The sequence below is a fragment of the Lutjanus erythropterus genome, chromosome 13 (genome assembly GCF_056507025.1).
Source record: "Lutjanus erythropterus isolate fLutEry1 chromosome 13, fLutEry1.hap2, whole genome shotgun sequence".
Taxonomy (NCBI): domain Eukaryota; kingdom Metazoa; phylum Chordata; class Actinopteri; order Lutjaniformes; family Lutjanidae; genus Lutjanus; species Lutjanus erythropterus.
Genome location: NC_139329.1, coordinates 20984677 through 21008473, shown reverse-complemented (window position 1 = coordinate 21008473; position 23797 = coordinate 20984677). Strand labels below are relative to the sequence as shown.

At 38.4% G+C, this 23797-nt stretch overlaps 1 protein-coding gene across 2 annotated transcripts in view; it reads right to left on the bottom strand.

The window, feature by feature from the left end:
- Positions 1–8369: 8369 nt before the first annotated feature.
- Positions 8370–23797, bottom strand: part of kitlga (kit ligand a) — a 32843-nt gene continuing 17415 nt past the window's right edge. Inside the window, exons 2-10 of one of the 2 annotated variants that reach the window (XM_084734011.1) lie at positions 16177–16287; positions 14811–14867; positions 14211–14363; positions 13378–13558; positions 11761–11814; positions 9944–10041; positions 9634–9743; positions 8737–8801; positions 8370–8637 (exon numbers count right to left, since the gene is read on the bottom strand). In XM_084734011.1, coding sequence (XP_084590137.1) covers positions 8771–8801; positions 9634–9743; positions 9944–10041; positions 11761–11814; positions 13378–13558; positions 14211–14363; positions 14811–14867; positions 16177–16287 — 795 coding nt within the window. In that variant the 3' untranslated portion in view covers positions 8370–8637; positions 8737–8770. The remainder of the gene's footprint in view (positions 8638–8736; positions 8802–9633; positions 9744–9943; positions 10042–11760; positions 11815–13377; positions 13559–14210; positions 14364–14810; positions 14868–16176; positions 16288–23797) is intronic. The other variant, XM_084734012.1, reaches the window with a different exon arrangement.

The window sequence follows — 23797 nt, the reverse complement described above, 5'->3', positions numbered from 1 at the left end:
CCAGTGTGACCCTGGGAAACAGCTGAGCCACAAGTCATCCCCATACATGCTACTGGCTGAGGTCAGTCGACTTGTTTACAGTATGTCAAGTCTCACTTAAAGTCATGCTTTCGTATGCCTATTCACAGTGACACAATTGCACATTCATCCAAACATGTCTGTGAACAATAGATTTTTCTCGGCCTTCCTGTTGTTTCCTGATAGCAAAGACGAAATCATAACATTGGTCAGTTTGATGCATGTCCTTTACATCCACAAAACTGATAAACCGGTTTTATGGAAATCCCAAAACACTGGCCAAGTAAAACAAACATATGAGTACTGAAGTCTGAATATTGAGAAGTGATAGACGCCTGTACAATGTAGTAATGCCACTATGTGTAAAAATTTAAAATTCTGACATCAGCATTCCTAGTTGTGGTACAAAAAATGTGCTTTGGCAGATTTTATCTCTAAAGAAAAATCTTCAGCACTGTATTTCAACATAGTTTTAAAAATGCTACAATGACATGAAAAGTCATGGCCTTAAAGGACCAGTGCGTAGGATTTAGGGGCATCTAACGGTGAGCTTGCATTATACAAACATCTTGTCTCAGCCTCCTCCTCTCAGCATGTCAGGGGAACTATGGTGGTCACGAAAGGTTGCGTCTGGAGCCAGCGTTTGGTTTATCTGTTCTGGGCTACTGTTAGAAGCATGGCAGTGCAACATGGCTGCACCCTCCGTAGATATAAATTGCTCATTCTAAGGTAACAAACATGCTTATGTATATTATATTAATATGTTATAAGCTTTTTCCTGTAATTTCTGTAAATCTTCCACACAGGTCCTTAAAATGAAGGAGTAATATCTGATGGACCGAAATGCAGCTGTGTCTTTAATTAAGCTTGCAGTGTGCAGAATCCACTGCTTTCCAACACCCACACATCACCCATTAATGTTGGAAACCTGTTCTCTCTGATCTGAGGTACAGGCATGAGGGGGTCCTTGGCATACTGTCTATCTATTTAGGGGTCTTTAATGGCAGGGAAGAAATAACAAACAACTGACATGTACAATCTTCTTTGTATCTTTAAAATTCAAATTGTAGGCTTATTTCATAAAATACATGGGCTCAATAATTGAGCCTTGTGGTACACCACACTTGGTCAATGATGTAGAAGAGAAATGGACACAGTTACTTTTCTATCAGTCAGATAACCAATGACCACGTCTTTGAACAGTCCTTGAAATACCAGCCCATTAAAACGTACCACAGTGCTGCACTTAGGAAGCACTTAGCATTAACACATAAATACTGACCAATCAACGTTCTTGCTGCTGTGCTAGAAAAAAAAAAATGGCTGACATATGTTTTTTTTTAATCCCATCACTACCTGGATTTTCCAAAAATGAGGTGCGTGTGGAGATGATCAAGATAGATTAGTGACTGAGAATAAACACTATTGTAATACAGAGCTGTCGAGAACCAAGAGGCAAGTGAGACCTGTTAGTCTGGAAATCTATACTTTGGCAAGAACAGACATGATTAACTCTTATTGAGATCTGAGTAAACTGACTTCGGAAGTAAGCAGAATGGTTGATGTACTCAAGCCTTTACCAGCTAACAAGCTCATGAAATGGAGTTCGGGGATAGTTTAGAAGGATTTAGTTGTTTTTCAAGTTTGAAAATTGGAAGTGAAGACCAGTTATTGCACAGTCAGCCTGTTGCCTGTGCAATCAGGCCTAATGGAAGTATACAAGATAATGTGGTTGCCAGACCATAACAAAATATAATTGTGCACTGGCTTGTGAAATTCATTGTGGAGGGATTCATAATGTAATCAGTTCATTTTGAAATTGTTTCACGAAATATGGATCGTCATAATTCAGTTTTTCTCATAATTCTTTCAATGTGTAGTGATAGGACAAAATATCTGAGTTTTAATTCTAGTTGCATCTGTTTGACCCCTTATAAGGAAACAATTCTACGGAAAGATTCTCTATCTATTAAGATAAATAGATATATAAGAAAGAACTAACATAACAGATTGATCATGTTGAAAGTAGACCACACCTTGCTATCAAAGACGATCAAAGAGCAAAACATCTCAGCACTGTATCCATTTTGAATGTGTAATTCATTCTGTCTTGACAGAAAATAAAAATCTATTCATCAAAACTAATTAAAGTTTATGTTTATGCCTGCTTATGTGCCAAATGTTGCTGGAAAGCAATAAAATGCTCAAGGTCATGCTAAACCATGAGATATTAGCACCGTTGTGAAGTGGCCACAGACAGGAGCCTGAAGGCCAGGTACTTCCACCTGATATGTCTTTATTAAAATATGGTCATGAGGCATTTTTTGATTATAGGAGCACTGAAACCTTCAAAGCAAGAGATGTGATTTACTGTTTTTTAAGAGAGAACATTTTTTCTTTATTAACATCATCGCCAATCTGACACATACATTATTCTAGGCAGCCTTTTTCCCCAAGTTATCCTTGGAGTTCAGCATGATTTAATGACTTAAATTTGACAACTTAAGAAAATGAATCTACCTTAAAAAAGCAGTCGAGCGGACAAAAGACCTTAAAAAGCAAATTGCTGAAAGCACAGGCTTTTCTCATTACGTGATTTTGGGGAGAAAAAAAGATATTCAGAAGCCTTAAATGTCTTTAAAGCTACCACAAGGAGTTTTTCACTGGTTATGAAACACGCTCAATTTATTACTGATGCCTCCATATGACCTACATAAGCTAACGGGACCATCCGCGAGAAGATTAGCTATTTCTGTAAAGTTATTCTTCCTGCCGCCGGGTCAGATTCTCCTTGAAATCAGATGAAATGAGCCTGTGTTTACATTTCCCCAGGCAAAGTTACAGGAATTAAAAAGAAGGAGAGATTTTTCTTTAGATAATTTTATTTTTTACCATTTTAATGTGGAAACACTACAATTTTTGTCCCCAGGAGCCCCCTAAGTTAACAAAATATGAACCAAATTTGGTTGGTATAAAAGTATTTTGGTATAATTCAATACCATCATAAATTCAGACACTCGTCTTTTTTTAACGGGTGGGGATGTGCAGCTTATGCCATGAGGAGTCAGTCTCAGTGTGGCATCATAGTCGAACAGACAAACATAGCTTTCATGAGCAGAAGAATCCTGGCATTTTGGGGATAACGGTTCCTGACTGACTAGTTAAAAAGAAGAAAAATGCCTCTGCCCCTGTTTTGCATTATTTTAGATTTAGTCCTGATGATGAAGGCAAGTGTGTGTAACTTTTCAGCGAACATTACAGAGGGCGAGGGGCAGATGTACAGAGACGGCTTTGTAAATTGACAGTAAAGGTTTGAGTTTGTCAGTGAATAGAGGCTGCATCGTCTCAGGACTGAAGTGGAGCTCCTGTGTGTGTTTCCCATCTGTGGAAATAGTGCAGCTATGATAATCAGTTCCACCTATGTTGTGAGAGTATTAAGTACAGCTGAGAAGTTTTACACAAGTTTTACACAAATACCGTCACAAAATCGTATACCCCGGTAAAATGTTGGGAGGGTGTTAAAATGTCGGGAGGGTATCCACAAAAGTGGATACTGCTTAAGCCTAATATGAACATTTCTTGTAGTAGCTCTAATAATGTAATTTTAAAATGCCAGGCATTAACAAATTAATTTGATCTGTACTAACATATGGCAAACATATCAAACATGATTGTTAACAGGCAGTTTTTAAAATACAAAACAGTTCTCTTACTTTTAAAATCAGACAGTGTGTAAACTGGTTTTGTATTCCACCGGCGAATGCAGTTTGAAACTTGTAACTCTCTTTCCCAGAGGCATGTGAATAATTGCAGTCACCCGACATCCGCAACTTAGCTACTACACTTCACCAGAAGCAAATATTTGCAAAGCAAGTGTGCCTCCGAGTCTCATTCCATGCTGCTGTAGGCTCATTTTGAACAGAGACACACAGAAGTTTGATTAAAATTCCCGAACAACAACAACAACAAACGAAACAAAAAAGAAACAAAAAAGGAACAGTTGGATACGTGTACTTTATTCATATCTCATATATGTTTCTTTACATTTATACAAAAATACAGAATACAGTAGAGGTTTCACCCAGAATACCAACTGGGCAACAATTACATTTGCTTTTTGGCACCCAGACTTATTTCCTGCCTAGAGCCATTTGATTCACCCACTGAAGTGGGATGGATTGGATCACTCGAGCCCGAAAGCACTGTTCAGGATGCAGCTCTGCTCACTCTCAGACCACACCACAACCCACATAGGAACAGTATTTAAGGGCAGTCATTCTCTCGACTAATGCATAAAATTGCTCAGTGTCTGGCTTCCATGCATTAGACATACAGACTGTTTGAGGCTCTCGCAAAGACAGGAAAATGGGAGACCATGTTATTTTATTTTTCTTTTTTTTGTTCACAGCTTAGACCTGTTGCAGCTCATGATATTCATAGACTATGTATAAAAAGCAACTTTTAACATAGTATGCCTTGCTTGTTAGTTTGTTTGTGGTTAGACTAGCCTGTGTCTGTCAGAATACTGGGCACTGCACGTAATAGTTTTCATGTAGAGAAGCGAAACCTAAAGATGATTGAAGAGATAGTCTCAGGTCTAAACTGTCATAGATAATATGTTCCAATATTGTTCAAAAATGCATATTTGAATAGAAATAATTGGCCAAAAGCTTTAAAATGACAGTACTTTACCACACCAGTATAATTTCAGATATTCCAACTACAAGTACTGTTACTGTGGACTATATTATGAACACCAATGTGGTATACTTTTTCTAACACAGACTCAGCACAGGTAATATGTTGCCATTAATAGTGATAATAATCTGGAGTGTTCTTCAAAAATGCATTTTTGAATGAATAACATTATCTTTAAGTTCAACACAACAAACAATACCACACCAAAGAATTCCAGCTATTGATGCTGAAAGGTACTGTTGCTCTGAACTATATGAACACCAATGTGGTATACTTTTTTTTTGTCAAACACAGATTCAATTTCGCACAATATACTCTCATCTCCTATAAGAAAAATTCCCAACATATAGTCCCAAATACACATGAAACAAGCAGAGTTACCGGTTGTAGTGTTTCCTAAAGGCTAAAATGAAACACGTGGACAGAAATGTCACAACCACGACAGTTTTTATTGAACTGCCGATAGAGTTTTCACTTACTGCACCACTGCTTTTCCAAAAGACTGTCTGAATCATAACTGGGCACAGGTCAAGCTGACTAAACTGGTATTGAGTTCATTAAAAAAACAGTGAGAGATTGGGGATCATATCTATTGGGTTACTGTGGTGAGATTATTCTAATCTGCCCTGTAATGATCTCTCCACTTTCTGCTACCACACAGAAATATAGACAGGCTTTTGACATTTACACACGGAGTTGATCACACTAGTCAAACAAGGCACAAAACCAAGCATGGACATGGTACAATGTAAGACCACAAACATGATAGAAATACTCAAACTAGATACAGAAATGGATGTTTGTGTCCTGCCACTTTGTTATTGTCTATCCGCAGCAGGCCGGCCTGATGGGAAAGGTCACAGCCAGTGTGCCCTGTTCACACTCCTACCTTTTTATTGATTAATACTCATTAATACTCTGGATAATGGTATTAACACCTATGGTCTGTTATTTATCTACTTTACATTGTGTTTGGGCAAGGCTTCGTGGGAGTCAACCCCGAGTTGAGATGTTTTCAAACCCTTTTCTCCTCACGGCTCTGATAAGATCTGTGATCACTGAGACAGGCATCACCTCCAGCTCCTTACTTATCAGATCTTTGAGTGCATAATGGAACGGAGCCAGGGAGGGGCACATTGATCCAACATCGGAATGAGCCTGAGGGCTTCTGCAATTGACAGAGCTCTCTGAAATTGTTTGCATCTGACTACCTGTAAATGATTATATGGATCTTTGTATAGAAGAGAGAGACAACTCTAAAACTCATCACGCTTCTTAAAAAAAAAAAAAAAAAAAAAGACTTTTTGAAAGTTACACCATTGTGTGAGAGTTCAGTATGTGAAGGAGATGACAGTGCACTTCCTTTGACAGTGTATTATGGCGCAACTTTAAGGCAAAATTAATAATTAGGTGTGCATGGCATTCCCATGTGGCGAGCTTTGTGGTTTGTGAAAACAACTACGGTGCATGTCTGTAAATTTCAGTGGTATCATCCTTCAACACTTCATTAGCATTTGACTCTTGATAAATGCACTAACTAGCTTTGTCAGGTTGTCTATAATGGGTTTTATTATGCAAGTACAACACTGATACTGGACAAAGGCAAAGTCAGTAAGAACAGATTACACCATGTGAGTAAACAGTCTAAGCTAATGGGTTTGATATGTGACTATATTTGGTTGTTCAGTAAACAGTCAAGATTTAATAAGTTTGATTTAAAATTTGATATCGTACAGCATTTGTATATTCAATCTTATTGTTTCTTTTCTGTTTACAAACTGTTTGTTTCTTTCTTTTATTAAGTGCCAACACTTTACAATGAAGGTACAAATCATATGCTTAAATAATGCTTAATTAATGTATGATGATTTAAAGCATAAATTAATGCAGGACGTATCATTAAATCCTGTTGCTCACCACTAACAAATTATCAAGTCACTATGATTATATGTGATTATTTCACATTAAATAGATCATGAGTTAAGGAATGTTAATTCACAGTTACTTTCTACATTAATTAATCTTTGACGCAGTCAAATTAGAAGAAGTACTGCAGTCCCAGTAGTAAGTTGGAGCCATGGACTATATGTTATATAGGCTGAGATCTTTTTAATACAGTCTGGTTGAAGTGAGTTGTTTCCCTCCATCCCCTGCTCTCCGGACTTGGGGAGGTTCTGCAAACCACAGGAGCTCCGCAGGAGCTCTGCAGGAACAGAGGACACGCAACATCGTAAACTGATAATGACAAGCGACAACTGTCATTTGCCTGTCACTGTAAAGTTAAGCCTGTTATCCTGAAAACAAAAGCCCACTTTTCACTCTCAGTTAAGTGGCTGGCTCCTTATCTGCCTGCCAGCCTACTTTAAAATATTACTCAATATAAGAGTTATAAACATCTACTCCTTATAAAAGATTATGGTTATGATTTCTTATGACTCATAAACAGACACTTACTCATTTTGCAAACATTCTGCATTAGTTTCAACTCTAAATGACATGAAACAGACATGAAAAGTGGGCCACTGCAGCTACAGCGCTGATGTCAGAGAAGTGAGTATTTCATCTTAAAATGTTCCTTTGATCACTGATGACATATCACATTCATTTTATGATTTATTACACTAAATATATTACAGATTTATCCTTAAATTTCCAATCATCATAAATCATACATTAGTTAAGAATTACTTAAGCAAATGATTTGTACCCTTATTATGAACTGTTACCTATAAATTTTAGTTTCCTTTCACAGAGGAATGGCCGTCAAAAATCTCTCCTGTAACAGTATTTGCCTTGCAAGCATAAAGATGAGATAAGTAAAAAATAAAGGCATTGTTGAGCTAACACTTACTATGGGAAGCCCATTGTTGTCTAACAAGTGTCTCACACCTACTGCAGGTTCTGAATTAACCTTTTTAAAAAACAAACAAAAAAAAAAATCCTGGATCCATAGAAGTCATCCCTGATACTCGTTAGCAGAATGTCATTGCAGATTTCAATGGTCTAAATGTAAGTTAGTCAAAGCAGCATATTTTGTATATATGTGTTTTTTCCATGTAATCCATTCACACAACCTACATTACCTACCAAATACAACAACATATGTGGACATGTAACTTGTTCAGGAATGTTTTCTTGGGTTTACAATGTGTTAGTATACAGATTGTTTTTTAAATGTGACCCATTTATAGAGGTGCTCTTAAATGATCGCTTGAAACATTTCAGTTGTATCAACGGCAGCAGCTCAGTGCCACCACCAATAAATAAATACATCATACACTCCTGTGGGTACATGCCTAAACCAGACAATGTGACTACATCTTGGTACTACAATGTTTAACATTATATTCTTTGGAAAAACCCCAGACTAAGAGGAAACTGCAGAGCTGTTGTGGATGTGGATAACATGAGGGTCACCAGAGGTAGTAATTCATGCCTCAGTTCATACAGGAGATAACCAGCATCAGTCACTCTCTGATTGTTTGAAGATGAACCGGCGGGCCCAAAAAGCACAGGCAGACTGAAGCAATGAGCTGAGGGAGAAGCAACATTTTCCCCAAAAGAGTTCATGATGCCACAGGTTCTGACGGATGATTCACGGGAGCCAGAGAATCCAGTGGGGAGTGTGTGTGTGTGTGTGTGTGTGGGGGGGGTATGTTTTGTTTTTTTCTCTGCTAAAATCTCACAGTCTTTTTCAAAAGCATGGGGTTAATGCAGTCTTACAAGAAAGGCAAGCTTATCCATGACGGTAGCAGGTGTGGTTGGACCAGAGGATTCATGGCAAATTGTGAATCCGCCATCGTGAATCTGGAGAGCAGTCAAAAACAGGCCTTTTACCTCTGAGATCTCATTAGGGAATTCGGCGTTTCACGTTTTGTCTTTCATCACCTTTGGACACCAACAGGAGAAAAGAGTAGAGCCCTGTGAGAGACAAGTGTGGGGAGAGGATTTAGAGCTCAATGTCAAGGCAACAGACTTTGTTTTCGTCACTCTAATTCAATGTGATGTGCAAAATCTCACCAATTACACTGAAGAACATCGAAGGGTAGAAGCATTACACTGTTTCAATGACGTTCAACATGTTTCTGCAATTGGACAGACAGAAAAATATTAGACGCTTAATTTGACTTCCTCTAGAGCTCATTATCAGCAAAGACTGGCTAATGTGCAGACAGTTAACAAGCTTGTCGCTGAGGTTTAACGCCTCAGGGTCAGAGGCTTTCAAAAGCCAGTGGCATCTCTATGCTTCATTGTTTTGCTTATGAATTCATATAAAATAGAAGTTCTGAGAATGACAAAATGGATGGATCAAAAATTCAGCTCTATTCCAGCGAGTACTGAGAAATCTAGAGAAATAGCTTCTAAATTACTTTCTAAGCATATACTTCTTATATACTTCCAGGGCTACATTAACCTGCTGGGGCTAAAATTAGCTGTGGACCCTACTTAAACTGGCCATTTTATGCTTTGGGTTTTTTCCCTTAAGTCATAAAGACCAAAGCCCATGCCAATGGGAGTTAACTCCCTCCTGCAGAAATACTCCTCCTGAGCTGTAACCTGTAATGCCTTGTTTGTAATCCAGTCTTTGCTCTGTTACTTGGTGACATCACAATGTAACATTTGCATTATGTGCAGCTACAGAATTTGGAATTAACCTGGTCTCTTAAAAAGACAGTAACTAAAACGGAAGTCTACATTGAATATCTGTGTTTCCAAAGTGGTCCTCCTTTTTGAGCTATAATACTTGGGAGTCTGGAGTCTGGAGGTTTCTGCTTGTTTAAAGGAAGTTTTGCCTCACCACTGTCTGTAGACATTTGCTATGGATCAGCTTTGCACAGGCACTTGCGAATAGGCTGAGTTACATAAAGGGGATTTTTTTTTGTTGAAATGCACATTAAAGAGAGAAAAACAGCTCACTTTTCTGATATATCAGCATCTAGTGGAGGTGCAGTCCCTTCTGTTCCTGTGAAGAGTCCACCTTCTCCAGGATTCTGTTGAAGATCCTCCTCGTTCCTCCGTGATCGGACCTGTTTTGGGCAAAGAAATCACATTTAATGACAACTCAGATCAACTAAGTCTGCACAGCATCTACAGAAAGTTGAAAGGCTGCTGCCGACTGTCATAAATTCCATGGAACAAAGTGGTAGCCTATCTGCTGACAATAAAAGAGGCCATATCTCTGCAGGGAGTTAAACAGCTAAGTGTCAGGGATCAACAGTCAGCTCACCTTCCACACAAGCAAGAATACCAGGGCTAGGAGTGGAATGAAGAGTAAGGAGAGAAGGCTTCGCTCCACCACCTCAGTCACAGTGATCGGTTCATGACCTGGAGAGCAGAAGTAGAACAAAATGAAACATCACTTTCTCCCTTTTCTCCCACTCATTTTAGCAACAAATTATGCTTCAAAAGACTTCTCATCTCGTTTTAGTAGCGCCTTCATGGTTCCTTTGTCTATTTAAATAATTATTAACTTTTTCTGAGTGTAATCAAGTGTTGCTGTGCTTTTCATGATGCACAATTAGCTGATGCCTTTCAGGTGTGGCAAAGAAATGATAAAATGATAAGCTGCCTTCGACTGTTTATTATAAACATCAAAGGAAACCACTCACTTGTAATACAAGGTATTATAGATTAACCTTAAAGATCCCCTCCAGATATGTCTTAGAACATAGAAAAACATTTCTACTTTTAATAATAGTTTTTGTGTAGGATATTTTTTTCTACAAAAAAGTTCATATCTCCTGTTAAAAAGTTTAAACAGCACATCTACCTCTCCTCTTTCATTAAAAATTTCAGAAATTAAGAACAAGCAAATATTTTTCACTTTAGTATGTCAACAGCTGGATGCAAGATGTCTGCTATGTTACTTTAAAGTCCATTTTCTTTGTCTGTGCTCTCGAGGTTTCAAGCCTCTACATCACACTTGTATAAATCTCGTATTGGAACATGACTGGCTTCCAAGCTGCTGTAGTTGTGATGTCACAAAATCACACTGGTATGTACACTTCTTAAACTTGAGCACAGAAAACTTTCCACCTTAAGCACATAAGCTTAGTGTTGGACTGAGTCATTTTTGAGTTTCTTATTTTATCTTACTGTATCTTACTTTTGTCGGCGTTTGTTCAGTGGTTTGTGTAAGTAACTGTCATTTAAGTGCTGGTTTATAGTTTTAACCATCAGTGCAGGAACACAGCCTCTGATTGGCCGACACTCAATCCAAGTCATCATATAATTATTGAATTATTTTACCACATCAATGAAAAGATGCTGCAGGCTAGAGCTGGATGACAAAGCTTCTTCAAGGAACACTAGCGTTAGCATTAGCTTAATGTTAGCCTTTCCTGCTTAGTTTACTTTGGAGCTAGCTGCTGTCATTTTTCCAGCAGTTGGGGAAGAACAAACCACACTTTTCTGGTGTTGAGAAGTTTATTAACTGAAGTTTATAAACTGACATACTATAACCTGTACGGTACATTTACTGCCACATTGACAGTTTACTGCTAAATTTAAGTTTCTGCTCCGCTAGGAAGCACCAGCACTGTCAGTCTGATTCTACACACTGCCCTAGTCCATAAAGAAGCTACTCTACACTTGTAACAGTATCCTTCAATAAAGTCCAATAAAATAATAAAATTAAGATACATGTTACCTTTTGACCACAGTCAAAAAAATCATCACAGTCCAATGTATAGGGGTGTTTAGACCACATCACTAGGACTTCCAAACAATTAATCAGAAACAGACTAACTTTTGAAAATGTAGCACTCTGTGAGGGTCTCAACAAGGCAGGCACATAAAAGCCTTTTTGTAGCACACAAGATAAGACATGAGACACAGGACGTGATGAGGAATTCGCCCAGCAGAACATCATTAATCAAGAAACAACAGCAGCTACTGGGAAATGGAGTGACTTGCTCTAGAATGTGGCAAAATACTGTAGCCATCAAAAGCTGCCACTTTGACACACCAGCTGGACTGGTTTTTACAACCCAATCACAGGACTGACACTTGTTTTCTCAGAAATCCTGAGAATTGCAAACTTACGTGATTTACAGCCTGTTGTACACTGTGCGCCTTTACTGCTGGCCGTGGGTGATTCTGGGGGGGGAGGGGCAAGAAGAGATGCGTTAGTGAGTTCGAAGTTACGAGAGGAGACAAGCAAAAAAATGAGAGAAAGGATGAAAAAGGGGGAAAAGGGTGGAGTGTTAGTGCTGTATGATGAAAACATTTCATTGTCAGGTGCTAAAAAGTCAACTCAACGCTGTCTTTTTTTTTTGCCACCCCCCCAACAGACACATAAAAGATCTGATCCGACCACTCTGGCAAAGAAAAGCCAAGCGCTTGGGAAGATTGGAAGATTGCTCTGTAATCAACACGTATACAATCAGGTTTCGGCCCTTTTCTTCCTTTTCACATGTGCTGCCTGGGGACATCTTCCCTCAGTCCTGTGACTCAGCCGTGTCTCAATGGGCCGTCTAAGCACTGAGACCGTTTTGAGTTTTTATCTCGCAAAGTTCTTGTGAAGAAATAATGGTTCCTGGATTAAAAGCTTCTCAAAAAGCCACAAGAGATCTGTCCTAAATAGAGCCTGTTCACAATAGTCCAAAGAGGGTGGCAGGGGTTTTTATAAGCACAACTGAGCTTGTGACTGGAATGTTGCTGGTTTGACTCTGTAGGCCAACTCAGAAAATGTGTGTGGGACGTGTGACCTAAATTGCCAAGTGCTAACATTTTCTATAATGAAACACTTCAAGTTCATGAAGAGTCGGTTAACCAAATCACATTAACACATATTTTCTCACTTATCTGGTGGTACCATCATTTATTGGGGTTTGAGGATATCCACATCTGAGATCCCACATCTGTCACCTCAGTATGGTTGTAGTGCAGACAAATTTGATGGTGGTTCAAAGCACTGAAAATGACTTCTGGACAACTCAAGAGCCATGTGTCTCACCAGGGGCAATTTTCTGGTATGTGGATGAGGGGTTTTCAAAGTCTCAGGCTGTGGGCCTCCCCTCAGACAAAGCTTGGAAAGAATATTTAGTACTACTTAGTTTCAGTTCCTGGATGTCTAGATGATCATGATTAAGTTAATTTTGTCCTGTAAACACTCAAGAATTGAACTAATATAGTCTAATATTCTTGTTTTACAGAACATCAGACGACACCAATTATATTTTTAAAAGTCTGTCAAAGGCATTTATTAGGTTTTGACTGAGGGAAATTGGGGAATGCGGTAAAATTGACCCATAAACAACTAATTGATTTGGGTTGATGACTCAAGACTCATGACTCATTAAACTAATCAACTGATCAAGTAAATCTGTCAGGCTTGATTTCATTGGCTTGACTTAGGAGACTGAGTTGAGAGATTTTTATTTTTTTACTATCAACAATCAAGATTCACTGTTCATCTGCCTGACAAGAAACTGGACTAATTTATGTCCAGATATTTTTGAGGGAAATTTCTTGTTACTTGCACAATGAAAATGATAATCACTGATATCATACCAAGTACATACTGACATACACTAACCTACTGTACTTTATTGATTGTCAATTGAGTGACACCAACATGCTAAGTTGGCAAAATACCAACTTTGTTAACAAGCGCAAAAAACAGGCCACATATAAATACCACATATAAAAAATATTCACCTTCTATAAATGGTTGCGTTGTTACTGTGTGTGGTGTGGTGGGACAGGGAGGAGGATCACAGTCATCTGAATCTTCTCTATTCTGTGCAGCTATAAGGAAGTCTTTGACAAAGTCAAAGTATCGCGCTGTCTGCCACCTGTCTTCCCTGTAGTGGCACTGAAAATCGTACATGATCGGCTCCTGCAAAGAAAAAAAAAAAAAAAAAAGGATTCACTTTCCTTTAAGTGCCAAGAAACGAAAGATGATGAGTTAATAATGAAATTTGCAGACAGCTGGTGGGCTGTATTTTGCGATAAAACATACTAGCCCTTTGTGCATTGTAGCAAAGGTTAGTCTTTGTTGGTCAAGCCATTGTTATTAATATTTTACACATTAGTGCAAGTTGTTCTCACCACATGGTTGCATCAATAACATGAGTCCCTGAAGCTCAGAGGTGTCAAAAGTGTGTGCATTCTTTACTCAAATTGTAGTACAGTTACAGGTGTAAGCCTTCTAGCCTCCTGAAGGACATTTCTACTGGCTGATTCAGTGCAAAGCTAACTGAAACACACCTTTTCTGTGCAGATATTTGTGTTAAAATATAAGGACAATTTATGGATTTCAGCTTTAAATATTTAAATGAAGGCTGTAAAATTTTAAAGCTTCCAAAACTTTAAACATTGATTTAGAGGCAGCAATGAACACGTTATTTCAGATTTCATGCCCTATGTTTTGAGCAAACGAAGACACAGTTCAAATAGTTATGTGTTCCCTAACAGTGGTAAGTGTATCATTGGACACATTCAGTAGGTTTATAATGCAGCAATACAGATACAAAACAATATGAACTCACCAGAGACTCCAAGTTGAGCCGTAGTTCTTGGAGCATTTGAATGAATATGCTAATATCTTTTCTGTTGGATGAAATGTTTCCAAACTTAAGCGATAAATCTTGTAAACTCGCCTCCAAGTAGAAGACATTTAATTTTACCCAACACATCCCACCCTAGAAGAACAGAGCAGAGATATGGCACAACATGAGCAACAGCAAGTACTGTATGACAATTAAGCACAGTATGCTAATCAGATTTAACTTAATGTCAAGGAGAGAGCTGTCAAAAGAGTGCAAATCCGCCAAAGTCTTATAATCCTGGCAGTCAGATGTTTCTTTCAAAGTTGAGATGGCAGATGAGACAATAGTTACAGTGTACAACAGCTATAAGGTCAGCTACTTTCAGAAGCTGCACCTTCAGGTCTGGCATGAAGGTGCAGCTGAGGAAATGGGAACAAAAGTCATGGGTTTCTTCCTGTTGCAAGTATTGATTCGAAAATTAAAAACTGGAATTATGAGTATCATAAATCAGATTTAAGAAATGCTAGTTAAAAGCCAACAAAAGGATGAACTTAAGGCTTTATTATTCCCCACTATACTATATATAGCACTAAATCTTACCTCTTCTCTTGGAATGTAATGTACAGGAATTTTGTAATCTTTAGGAATATTTTGTCTCTGTAAAAAGAAAAAAAGGACAAAAGCATTAAATTGTAGGATTTTCAATTAAAATCCTAAAAAGAAACAATTCAGCAAATAAAAAATTTGTGTAGCATACGCACAAAAAGTTCTTCTTTGTCAATATGGGGAAAACACTTTTACTTGGCGAGTCAAATGCAAAGCAAAGTTCACTATTCTCTCTCATTATACTATTCTTGGCCTTTGCTAATACAGCAGGTGGCACCAGGCTACTTAAAGTAATATGAATTACAACATTATGTATCCTTCCAAATACACATTTTGTTTAGTAGCAGCAGCAATAATTATGACCTGCTTTGAATGAATATGATGTAAAACAGCTGTATGAGTGCTGTATGTTATTGCTTTTATGTTTGCACTGTGCAAACCCCTGGGAAGCAAGCACATATGTAATGTTGTACATTGTAGTTTAAATATACAGTATTCATTGCACATATTATATTCAGTGTAGCTCAGGGGTCTGCAACCTTTACGATCAAAAGAGCCATTTTGGGCCAAAAAATTGGGGGAAAAAACCTGTCTGGAGCCGCAACTATTAAATGCTGTCTTTTCCCTGAAGACTTTTTTTTGGCAGCCATAGCTTATGGAGACTCAAGAAAACGAGCCACAACTCAAACATTTACAAACTTTCTGCTGACTTTTAGTTGAGATAATTTACTATTCTTCCTTAGATAAATTTATAGTAAAAGTTAAAGTTAGAGAAAGTCAAAAACAATTGTTTCAAAATTTGGTCAGAGTTAACAGTGAACCTGATTTGTTATATTTTGTTGCCTTAAAATTAAATAGTTTACGCTGTAATTTTTTAAACACAACTTTTAGGGGTTTCTAATATTCAAATATTATATTATAATATAGAAGAAAAGTAAATTATCTCAACAAAAGACCAGTAGTGGGTAAAACTTTTTCAAAACTGAAGAATTTGACTTGGGCTCCAAACTGATGTACTATGTATGTAGTATGTTGTTGTAGTATGTCTCAACTTTTTTCATAGATCTACAACAATGAAAATGAAAAATATTTAAAAAAATATAATGTTATTAATTTCCATATATTTTTTTTTCCAAAGTCACAGGGAGCCACTGGAGAGGAGCTAAAGAGCCGGATGTGGCTCTGGAGCCTCAGGTTGCAGACCCCTGGTGTAGCTGAATGTTTTAATCTGTGAAATGAATTGTATTTTAAGATATTATCCTTGAATAACTTGTTGTATAGTAAAGAGACAGTCCAACATGAACACTGACTTTAGGTGAAGACTTTCTGAAATAAAGTTAAACTCGAGTGTTGTCCTTACCAAAATAGAGAGTCTAGAGATGTCATCTGTCACTGGGTTGACGTCAAATTTACTTGAATGTACCCCAAGCGTGATGAACAGCAGTAAATGGACACAAATGCGTATCCAAATCTGCAAGTCAAAAAGAGGCAAAAACATGTTTTGACAATTAGTCACATCTTCTACTTATAATAAATAATAACAAAAAGTATATCATCATCATCATTGTCCATTAGCTCATTGCAACCAGCAGTCACAAAACACTGAATCACAATACAGAAACAGATTTTATGTTTGATGCTGCAACTGGCCAAACTGGTCTGTTGAACTCTTTGAGCTACAACGACACCAGTGTGACTACGACTATGGACTGACACCACAGGCACAAAGCAGCCTTTTATGCAAGTCGGCAGTAAATAACGAGAGGCTGTAATTACAGTGATTTTACAGACATGTAGAGGTGTAGCTGGCAATAAAAAAACTGACTGGCTCATTGTTTCAGTATAGTAAAGAGTAGGCAAGTGAATTATCAGTATTATCTTGATTTTGGATGGAGCCTTGGATCTAGTTCATGTTTGTCCTAAATTTACAAATAGATCCTGCATTCATGTGGTGTCAGATTAATCAGAAAAATGAATTCCCAACTGGGAAAATTTACACGAACGCTTCCTAAAGTTGGAACAGCAACTCAGAAAGACAGTAAAAATTTTGGTACACAACTTGCTAAGTTGTTGTCTGTTGACGTCTTATATGCAGAAACATGATGAAAGTAAATGTTTGGTTGATAACTTCTTATTAATTCACGTATTGCATATTGCTGTCCACACTTAGTATTAGTTATTAATATTATTAATATTAGTTAGAAAAGTTATTTATTTGCATTAACCCTGATAACAAGTCAGGCATAGCAATATTTTAGTGGTTTAAGGGAATGTAATGGTGCAGCACAGTGTCTATGTTTTTTTCCATATTATAACTTGCAAGCTTGTGAATGAACTTGGGAACGTGACCATCCAAGGAGCATGTGACACATCTACAGTCTCAAGTCTGTGCAGAAAGTCTGACTGGACCAAAAGAAACCAATCAAAGGACGTAAGACAGTCTCCGATAGTATGAGAAACATATGCATCAAACAAAATGCAACAATTTGCTGACTGGCACCAATGCTGATAAGTGAAATTTTTCTGGGCTGGAGGTAATTGAATATGTTGGTCTTTCAGCACGTTTGTGCTCTCTTGAACTGTATTAATGCCAAAGTAAAATGCTACTGTTCCAAGACAGAAACCTTATACTCCTGTAATGTTGAAGTCAACCAATTGTTTTGAAAGTAGCAGTTAAGAGACAATAGAGCTTGTTCACAGTACACATTTGGACTTGTCATAGCAGGAAAGGCAAAGTGTTACGAATAACATTAACAATGGCGGCATTCCATTCAAGTGTCCCAGTAAGCTGTGCCAGTGTGACAATCAGCCTGCATGCATGACAAAGAAAATGGAGCATCTGAATGGTATTCAGCCATCATTTATTTCATTATTTACACCTGTGTTTTCCCTGCTATGACACGTCAAAATGTCTGCTCACCCGCTCCAACTTTGGCAGCAGATCACATCTGCCTGCATTCACTTTCACTATCTCCCAGTCAAGTCCCACACCCTACAAAGTCATCCTACTCCACCAATCTCTGATATCCTTGCCCCAAGATAACTATCAGACCTCTTCCGCCCCTATAGCCTATCCTGGAGTCCTCACCACCCCCCACACCAGCCTGAGGTCTTTTGGGGACAGAACCTTCAGTGAGGCAGCCCCCACCCTTTGGAAGTATTTCCAGCAATGCTGTAATCTTGCAATACCAGAGATGTCACTGCCTACTGAAAGGAATTTCTAAACAAAAGGTAGCTGCTTGAATGGCGGCAAGAGCGGCTGTTAAGAAACCTATGCTCCTTATATTTATTTCTCTTACCGGAAACTATGCTTCTCCTCAGTAGTTAGTCCACCATGTCACACTCCAATATAAAAGGTCGCCTTAAGGACTTTGGATTGGTTTGGTGATAGAGTTTTTTTTTTTTTTGGTTTTGTTTTGTTTCTTTTTAAACCTTCTAATAGTTTCCACATATTTTAAGCAACAAGGCTAACTTCTGAGTCTGGCAATGCTGCATCTTTCAAAACTCTCCTGAAAAGCTACTTAGTCACCAAAGCGTATGGTCTTGGTTTATTCTGATAGACAAATACTGGCAAATACTGCTACTATTATCTTTATTCTTATGCTTGTTCTGTCTGCGTCAACATGTGTAAAGTTTCTTTGGGTCACTTGAAAGGCGCCATAAAAATGAAAGTTGTCAATATTATTTAGAAGCTCCTTTCATGCAGATGACAGAAGCTCCCTGAAACAGACAAACTAGTAGCTTTCCTCCTGTTTTAAGTGATCACACCAGTATTTTTCAGGACATCAATGAGCTGTCTCCAGGTGTTGTCATGCAGCTGGCTCTACGCTGACTTGGCTGAAAGTGAGACCATAGATAACTGAAGGCCATGTTGAAACAATTGATGTTATTGTGACATTCAGGTAAGTGATCTAAAACTCATACATCATCACATTATGTTGACAATGGATGAAGCTGAGATGCAACTGTCAACTGGCAGTCAGATTTCATTTAAAAAAAGATATAATCATAATCTGGATGCCAAGATCTGCATGTGCAGTGTAGTAATCTGATACATTTTGCTTAATCACCAACTGAGTCAATAAAGGATGTAGTGATTTGTCTGAAACCCATCAAACTAAAGTATTAGTAAGGTTGGAATCAGTTTGAAAATAGCAACATGACACTATTTATGTAATGGTGCGAGTTGCCAGGTCTTAAAGTGATCAATAAGTAAATGATTTTTGATAAGAGCAGTGCATTTCAGTTGACATAGTTAAATTAAAGTCTATGCAGTCACAAGTGACTATCAAACTTGGAACTACTGGATTTCAATCAGAATAACGATATAGAATTGATATTTATAGAGCTGTTTAAAAATGGTGTAAAGGACGCAGCAAGGTCCCCATTTAGGGATAATAAATTGCATGATATCAGATCAGTGTGTAGATTTGCAAACCTCCAATATCTGATTCAGCATTTTAGGTTGTATAGCAAGCATTTCCAATACTGGTATCTGTATTGAAACAGCCCTGTTAGTTTCACACAATTGTGCAGATTCACTGTTGGTGATGGCAATGTGCCGACGCATGTGGCAGTGCGCCATATAAGAAAATTCCACAATGCACCTTTAAATGCCTTTAGGAAATACAGAACAACCTGAGCAGTTGTTTCCCATGGTTGCAGGCCTGTGACCAGTCACTCCCTTTATGCATTTAACTGCCCAATGCAACTGCACTGGCTCACCATACATTAGCAGTTGCTATTTATTTGGCTGACCTCCTACCTCCTCTCTGTGCCAGCCTGACCATATTATGCAATGGACCCACAACTCTCCTCTTAATAGAGATTAGAGCCAGTCAGAGCCCAACCCAAAACAATTCACCAACCTTGAAAGTGAACCTTCTATTTGGTGAATAAAGCTTTAGAGTGTTTCACAAATGGGCCTCAGTGAGAGAGGGATGAAAAGATCCTAGTGAGCTTAGCTGTGTCTAAATCTTCAGGCACCTCAACCGGTACAACAGGATTTTGTTCTTTAGTTTATTTAAGTAAGGATTTGATGACCCAACCTTGCTCGTTTGCAAGCAAATTGTTGTTTGTCATTCACAATTGCTCACATTCATACTTTTGCCATCTTCTGCCAATTTGGTGATTTAGATCTTACATTTTCAAATCCTCAAGGCAGAGTCCGCCACCCACGTTCCTCCTGTTACTATATATTTGTCAAACAGAGCCACAACAGGAAGAGAATGGAACAATGATCCATCAACAGCAGGAAAGGCTGAAGGAAAAGCACCATGTAAAGGGCAGATGGGATGTAATTCAATGTAGCCTTGCTTCTACCATTCACCAAAACTAACTGTCTTTAGATGACCGGCAGAGATGATAAGCAAGCAATGTTTTAGGAGAGATCAACAGAAGACAAATGTGTACACAAATGTGTAACTCATCAGTTATGCCTAAACCTCGGTGAACAGTGAATTAAATCACAGATGCCCCTACAATACATAAGGTCTGGGATTTTGCAAGTGGATGTGTCACAAGTTGAATAATTTGAGAATTGACAATATTTTCTGTTTTTAAAAGAAATTGCGCACATATTGGAAAACCAACTATAAGTTTCTTTTCCAAAACGTGGGATAAATTTAGGATTAGGCATCAAGAACTGGTTCTAAATAAGAATCAACTGCAAAGGAATGCTAATTGATTCTTACACAAATTTCACTCCCACTAGTTTCAACTTAAACCGTGTACTGCGAACACTTACCATATCAACCTGGCTATCTCTGTCTGCATATAGACATGTGAGTTGAATGCATGCATGTCTTCCTTTATCTTAATGCATTTGTCTTACTGAACCTAGTCAGTTGTTGCTGAGTTTCTTGACTGGCAGGTGATTAGCACAAATTGTTTCAATCTCCTCACCTCAATTTAGCAAATACAATCCTACAAAACCCTTTAAAAGGATGGGATGCTACTCTATAGTTAGAGTAAAATGGCATAAGTGGACCCCAAAATATTCAAGAAACCAGAAGAGAAACCAACAGTTATCTAGCTAAAGTTAGCTTTGCTCTAGTCTTACATACCCAGACCTAGTTCCACAGCACTCAGTGCTGGAAAAAGGTCTGTCTCTTTCTGTTATAAGGGACACCCTGGCTTGTTTGTGCTTTTTTAAACCAATCACAATCATCTTGAGTGGTGCTCAGTCTAGGATGCAGCAATGGTGCCATACAAAAAAGGAACTTGTTTTGATGGGACATTTCCATGGAAGCGAGTCCTGGCATTTAAATGACTCCATCACTGCAAAAGAAAAGGTAAGCTTGCCAGCTCATTTACGTTTGTACCATTAGCATCTGAGGCACTAATTTTCCATGTACTTTGCTATCCAGGAGGTTGTTGTTTGCAAGGGACTTTAAAAATGCAGATTGTGGATGCACCAATGCCAACTGAAAATTGTCCAATGGCAGGCTTATACCCACAGTCAACAACTGGTGGGTCAGACTAGCCTGGCTCAGTGTTGCCACTGGTAACATTACCCGTAGTAAACAGTGTTACACCAAAGTCTGCTGTGAAGAATGCAGGATGGCTCTCAATGAAGTTGAATAGAGAATTTTAAAGAACCAAAATCAATAAGAAGAATCAAACTGAGACTCCTTAAATTTCAAACATTACCCAAACATGGGCAATTTGAGCTAAAATGCTATTTTAACATGGCAAAAGACCAAAGTCATAAACAATCTCCGGATATCACAACTTAGTGACTTAGTGACTAGTGAACTTAGTTCCTTGGTAATCGTAACACCCCACAACCACTTTTTCTATCAACTTCGGTCTGTATCTGTTCCAGACCTGACCTGACTGAATGAAAAACTGGCATATTGACCTGTTTGTAAGGTCTGAGCTAACACATGGTAGCCTGGCTGCCTCTTCACTGCTTTGGCAGGAACTGTGCCATATAAAAATAAATTACATCAGGAAGCTTGTTATAGATGCATGGAAGCCTTACAGACAAAATTCGTGTGGTTTCTCTATGTGATCTCAATTCAGCGGGTCAAAATGGTGTGGTACAGCTTCTTAAAGTTAGCTTCAAGTTGTAACAAAGCACCAGGACTGACTGTTTACATTTATGGCATAGCTTCATACACTTTCACTGTCTCAATGAATGGGAATCTCACTCAACACTTTCACCAACACTAGCCTGTTTTATCCCTTCAGTGTTTGTTTAATGAATGAATCAGTAGGTGGTGGCCACTAATGCCTTCATGTCAGACAGATATCAGACAGCAAATGAAATGATATTCTCTGTAGATGGGCTGGCAAACCAAATCAAAATCAAATCAGCAAAAAAAGCCAATTTGCTTTGAACAGAATCTTGTGCAGAAAGGCTCCTGTCATGTTGACACACAGTTCAAACCAACAAGCAAGAGCTGTCACTAAGAAAGCCTGGTTTATGTTGAGCCCTGCCACTCCCAAACTAGATCCACTTACAATGGGTGCATGCTATGACATTACACATTTTGGTTCCACATCCTGAGTCATTTGTCTTCTTTGCCAATTTAAAGAAAAATGTTCAATAAAACTAAATGCAAACATTTACAGAAAATCAAGGATGTTTTCTTCTTTGGGGTATGTGAGGTCAGCATGCAGAATAAAGGAAGTGTAGGGGTAAAGTATTCTAAACACATCTGCACACCTCATGCTGAAAGCAGAGACAACCTTCCAGAGCTCACAGCTCCCATTCCCCGAAATTTGCTATTATTCTTTAACACTCATGGTCATCCCTGTGGCTTTTTTGTGAGAGCAAAAGCGGCCAAGTAAACACAGCAGTGCACCCAGCAGGATGTGATGTTGTGAGTGATGACAGCAATATCAGCGGTCATTCCCTGGGTCTTTATGAGGCACATTCACAGCCTATAAGACACATTCATAGCCCATGAAACAAGCCAGCTGAAAGTTACTAATGTTAGAGGAGCTGCAAGTTCTGACAGCAAGTTGGAGACTCGAATCTCACTGGTGATGACAAGTTGTTAAGTGGCTTTCTGAAACATCTGTGAACAGATTTGCAAATAATTTGGTGGCCAGATGGGCCTAAAATTTTGATGGTGGAGCAGATCTGACATTTCTGCATTTAGATTTTTACTTCCAGTCTTGACTTGCAGCATTAGGCCGAGTTTGCATTCTCCTAGGGCCTCCTAGTTTTCAATCACACAATACTGAATAATGAAACGCTTGAAAACGAGAGATGCAGCTCACTGAGTGGTTTCCCACAAAAATCAGCTCAACTAAAATGAACCACAAACTGCAACTTCTTGTCTTTTAAATTTGTCTTTGTAATTGACAAACATATGCGTAATTCAAGGCACAAACAGGAACAAAAAATGTAATTGTAACTGTTTCTTTGCTACAACACTGATCGGTCCTCCAGGTTATATGAAAGTGGATTTAATTTGCATTTATTTTATTTATCTTCTCACTGGCTTTTACTCACAGGAAGTTCAGGGCAGACCTGCCAGCAAGGATTTCACACAAAAACTTCTGCAGATTCAGCATCTTGTTGCAAATCTTTGGCTGGTACTCACATTGATCTGTCCCGACTGCTCAAGTTGAACTTTGTAAAACTTCTGCCATTTAAAACATAATGTTTCCATGCTCCTGATCCACCATCCTGTCATCTGCAGCTCAACTGATTGATTCAGTGAATGCTCTTCACTGAATGCTGTTTAAAGCTACTACAAGGAGTTTTGACTGGTTATGAAACAGTTATTTATAGAGATTTTTTTGACATTATATTTAATGGTTCTTACTGTGGAAAAATTAACACTTTTGTCCACAAGGGACTCTACTAGAGGCAGTGTGGCTGCATACAAAGTCAATGGAAAGACACACATGAATGTGAAGTATGCTGAGGGCAGCAAGGACTAAAGAGGCTGTTCAGCCTGTGACTCCCCCTCATGAACTTCTAGAGGAGGGAAAATGAGTGAAGATGGTCTGACAAACTTGCT